The following is a 4,208-nucleotide window of genomic DNA, read 5'->3' on the forward strand; positions in this document are numbered from 1 at the left end:
CAAGTCCCGTATTGAAAAAGAAAGAGAGAACGAAAGAAAGAAGGAAGAAGGAAGGAAGGAAGAAGGAAGGAAGGAAGGAAGGAAGGAAGGAAGGAAGGAAGGAAGGAAGGGAGGGAGGGAGGGAGGGAGGGAGGGAGGGAGGGAGGGAAGGGGGGGAGGGAGGGAGGGAGGGAAGGAGGGAGAAAGAAAAGAAAAAAGAAAAGTCCGCAAAAGGAAATCGTAGAAGTGCACAGCATATGGCTCCCATAGAAGATCCCTGCAAAGTGTCCTACGCGGTCACTGCTGTTCAGCACTTCGTCTGTAACGACAGGGGTTTGCTTTTGGGAAGAAGCACGGTTTTCACTACACCACGTGCAGTTTGGGAGAATTGCAGGCCTGAGCAAAGTGCCTGCTGCCCTGGACTCAGCCCTTCCAGATGTCCCCTAAGATAGCTCCCCCTCCACTGCCCAAATAGCCTCCTTGAGCTCCAAGACGCACGGACCCTCCCAAGCGGTCGGGCGCTCACACCTGAGGGAGGAGCGGGCGGGCGGGGCCCGTACACAGGCACACTCACAGACACGCATACACCCCCAGTCGCGCGCGAGCTTCCCATTGGCAGGAGGCGGAGGGCGGGGCTGGGCCGACCCAAAACAAACAACCTGCGCAGTGACTTTGCGGCCGCGCTGCCGCATGGCCTCGGCCTGGTGTGCGCCCTCCGGGGAGCCTCGGCCACCTAGGCCACCTCGTTCCCCCACCCCTCGGCCGTCGGCGCCCAGGCCCCGCCCCCTCGGAGACGCCGCAGGGTTATATTGGGCCGGGGCGAAGGTGGAAGGGAGACGGAACAGCGGCCGGCCAGCGTGGAGATGCAGCTTCGGAGACCCGGGGCGGAAAGGCGGCTACGGACGCCACGGCCTCAGGGACTCGGCTCCGCGGGCGCTCAAGGCTGAAGGCTCCATACTCTCCCCCAAGGGTGGCACGAACACCGGCTGGCACCATCTTCGTGCCCCGAAGATTCCTGCCCGGGACCTGGGACCTCCAGTAAAGAACACCTCCTGGTCTCTTGAATGGATAGCAGATGCTCACGCTTCTTCCTCCAGCAAGAAGTCCCAAGCCCGGCACACTTGGGCATCAGAGGGTGGAACCGCACCCCTGTACGCATTCACCCCGAAGTCTCTCATCCTCGAACTGAAGACAGTACCCACCCAACTCCTCCCTCTCCGCCCCTCTAGTTCACCCAATAAGCACAACTCCTCCAAAAAAATTCCAGCGGAAGAAGACTCTTCAACGGAAAAGTGACTGTCTCTCGCAAAAGAAGGGAGAGCTCCCGGGAAAGAAAGGCGAGGACCCCTGGCCTCGAGATCTCCATTCCGGCCCCCAGCACCAGGTTCCCAAGGCCGCGCGAAGGAAAGGGTACGGCGCAGGGCAGGGACAGGGTGCGCGGGCATGAAGTTGGAGGTGTTTGGCCCCCGCCCGGCCCACGGGGACAAGCCAGGTAGTGATCTGGAGGGTGCAGGCGGCAGCAACGCGCCATCTCCGCTGTCGGCAGCTGGCGACGACTCCTTGGGCTCGGACGGGGACTGTGCGGCCAACAGCCCCGCGGCGGGCAGCGGCGCCGGGGAGCTGGCGGGCAGTGGCGAGCGGAGCGCAGGCGGCGGGCCGGGCACAGAGGAGGAGGGCCCGGCGGCGGCGGCGGCGGCGGCGGCGGCGGCGGCGGCGGCGGCGGCGGGGCACGCGGAGGCCTGCACGGCGGGCCCCGGGGCGGGGAGCGCTGGGGGCGGCGAGGGCGCGCGCAGCAAGCCATACACTCGGCGGCCCAAGCCCCCGTATTCATACATCGCGCTCATCGCCATGGCTATCCGCGACTCAGCAGGCGGGCGCCTGACGCTGGCCGAGATCAACGAGTACCTCATGGGCAAGTTCCCCTTCTTCCGCGGCAGCTACACGGGCTGGCGCAACTCAGTGCGCCACAACCTCTCGCTCAACGACTGCTTCGTCAAGGTGCTGCGCGACCCCTCGCGGCCCTGGGGTAAGGACAACTACTGGATGCTCAACCCGAACAGCGAGTACACCTTCGCCGACGGGGTCTTCCGCCGCCGCCGCAAGCGCCTCAGCCACCGGGCGGCGGCCCCAGCACCAGGGCTTCCGCCCGAGGAGGCCGCGGCCCACCCCACCGCCGCGCCCCCGCCGCCCGCGCCCGCCACCCCGGCTTCTCCCCGCGCGCGCTCGCCCGCCCGCCAGGAGGGGCGCTCCAGCCCTGCGGGCAAGTTCTCCAGCTCCTTCGCCATAGACAGCATCCTCAGCAAACCCTTCCGCAGCCGCCGCGACGGGGAAGCGGCCCCCGGGGCGCGGCTGCCATGGGGAGCCTCGCCCTGTCCGCCGCTGCCCACATATTCCGCGCTACTCCCCGGCGCCTCCGGAGGGGCTCTACTGCCGCTGTGCGCTTACGGTGCGACCGAGCCGGCGCTGCTGGGCGCGCGCGGAGCCGACGCGCAGCCAGCCGTGCAGCCCGCCGTGCCACCCGCCGTGCCACCCGCCGCACCTCACCTCCTGCTCGCGCCCCTCTCCGCCTCGGCCCCAACCAAGCCATTTCGAGGCCCGGCGGCCGGCGGCGGCTCGCACCTGTACTGCCCCCTGCGGCTGCCCGCGGCCCTGCAGGCGTCCTCGTCCTGTGGCCCCGGCCCGCACCTGCCTTACCCAGTGGAGACGCTCCTGGCCTGAGCAGCGCCGCGGAGCCAGGCAAGGGTGGGCGCCGTCGGGGAGGCAGGAAACGCAGGCCAGGGCTTTGCATTTTCTAGCCAGACAAAAAAAGACGTTAAAAAAAAAATCTCCATCAAACGTGCCTTAAAGCTAAAGTATTTTTGACAGAGTGTTTTAATTTAATTCAGAATATTTTCGTTTTTCTTTTGTGACTTTACAGAAGACCAAACCAATTCTCCATAATTGCTTTAGGTTCTTGACCAAGCCTGTCCCTCCCTCACTTCACAAAGACTTTGCCTATCTTCTTACTCCCCCTTACTCCTATTTTTGTCGCACCCTCCATTGACTTGTCCCTTAAAAAAAAATCAGGGAAACATTCCATATGATAAATGATATGACTACTGTTCCGGGTTTAATGGCCCTCGCTCCATGTAAGTATGTGGCATTTACAGGCATGACTGAGTGTGAGAGAGGTGTCAGAATCTTCAGTCATTTCTCTGCTATTGACCAATGCTTCACTGTGCCAAAAGATAAAAAAAAAAAAGTTGGGTTTTGTAATTAAATTATTTATATATTTTTGAGACCTGAGTTGAAAATGTTGCAGGCAACGGGCTACAGCTTTATTAGTGGTTCGGTGATCTCTAACTGTGGTCTCCTTGGGCCAAGCAATTTCTTTAAAGGAAAAGTTAGCATTATGTATGTGGGGTGCCAGGACCACTGCCACGTGAAAGCAAGCGTGATTTTTATTTTTAATATTATTTTATTTGTGTCTGTACATATTCATGTATAAATTTTATGAAACCCAGGCATAGTGCTTATTTTTAATAAAATTCACAACTGACTTTAGCACTTTGTGGTGATGGGTCAAAGATGGAGAGTTTACATTTCCCCCACCCTGCCCCTGCCAAGAAAATGGGTTCGGGTTTGACTCTCAAAAAACTTCCTATGGGGGTCAAATAATTTCTTGAGTCACTCAATAAAGGTAGAGGCAGAGTGCAGGTTTCCCTACCTAACCAATCGCCCTACAAATCTCCAGGATGGGACTTCTGTCAACATGATTTCTTTAAACTTTGAACCAGTGACCTCTATGAGAACTCACACAGAGTTACCAGAACAAATGATTAAGGTGTGTTCCCCTCTCCTACAAGAATCCTTTAGCGGACAAATTGAGCTATTAGCAAGCTTATAGTTGAGCAGACATTTCTAAGTAAATTGGTTCTGACTTGGAGCTCAAAAAGCTGGAAACAATCTTGGCCTAAGACTATCCTTAATACACCGAAGATTTCTTCAGGGCAGTTTTAAAAGCAACTTGAAAGTCAGTGATTTTTGTCAAAATGAAACGATCTACCTTTTTAGGAATGCAAAAGTTAATTTGTTGATGAACCAATCAGTAGTATTCTTTTTTCACTCTCTACTTCCATATGAGGATAGCATTTCTAGAGGTGGAGCTGCCAGGCCTATTTCTCTTGAGATCTGAAGAGAAAACACCACCTCGGATGGGCAAAGACAATTTCTCATGGTAAAAAGGGAAG

The 4,208-nt window shown here is 57.7% G+C and overlaps 1 protein-coding gene across 1 annotated transcript; it reads left to right on the forward strand.

Annotated features, from left to right (window-relative positions):
- The first annotated feature begins 1,422 nt into the window (after positions 1 to 1,422).
- Positions 1,423 to 2,697, forward strand: FOXQ1 (forkhead box Q1). The gene has a single exon (XM_028091042.1). It carries the CDS (start codon positions 1,423 to 1,425, stop codon positions 2,695 to 2,697), a length of 1,275 nt encoding a protein of 424 aa, XP_027946843.1.
- Positions 2,698 to 4,208: the final 1,511 nt, after the last annotated feature.

Source organism: Eumetopias jubatus, unplaced genomic scaffold (genome assembly GCF_037043125.1).
Source record: "Eumetopias jubatus isolate StellerSeaLion01/CBP00866 unplaced genomic scaffold, mEumJub1_p1.0 scaffold_6, whole genome shotgun sequence".
NCBI classification, from domain to species: Eukaryota; Metazoa; Chordata; class Mammalia; order Carnivora; family Otariidae; genus Eumetopias; species Eumetopias jubatus.

Coding starts and splice junctions, on each gene's coding strand:
- FOXQ1 (XM_028091042.1), top strand. CDS start 1,423: ATGAAGTTGGAGGTGTTTGGCCCCCGCCCGGCCCACGGGGACAAGCCA.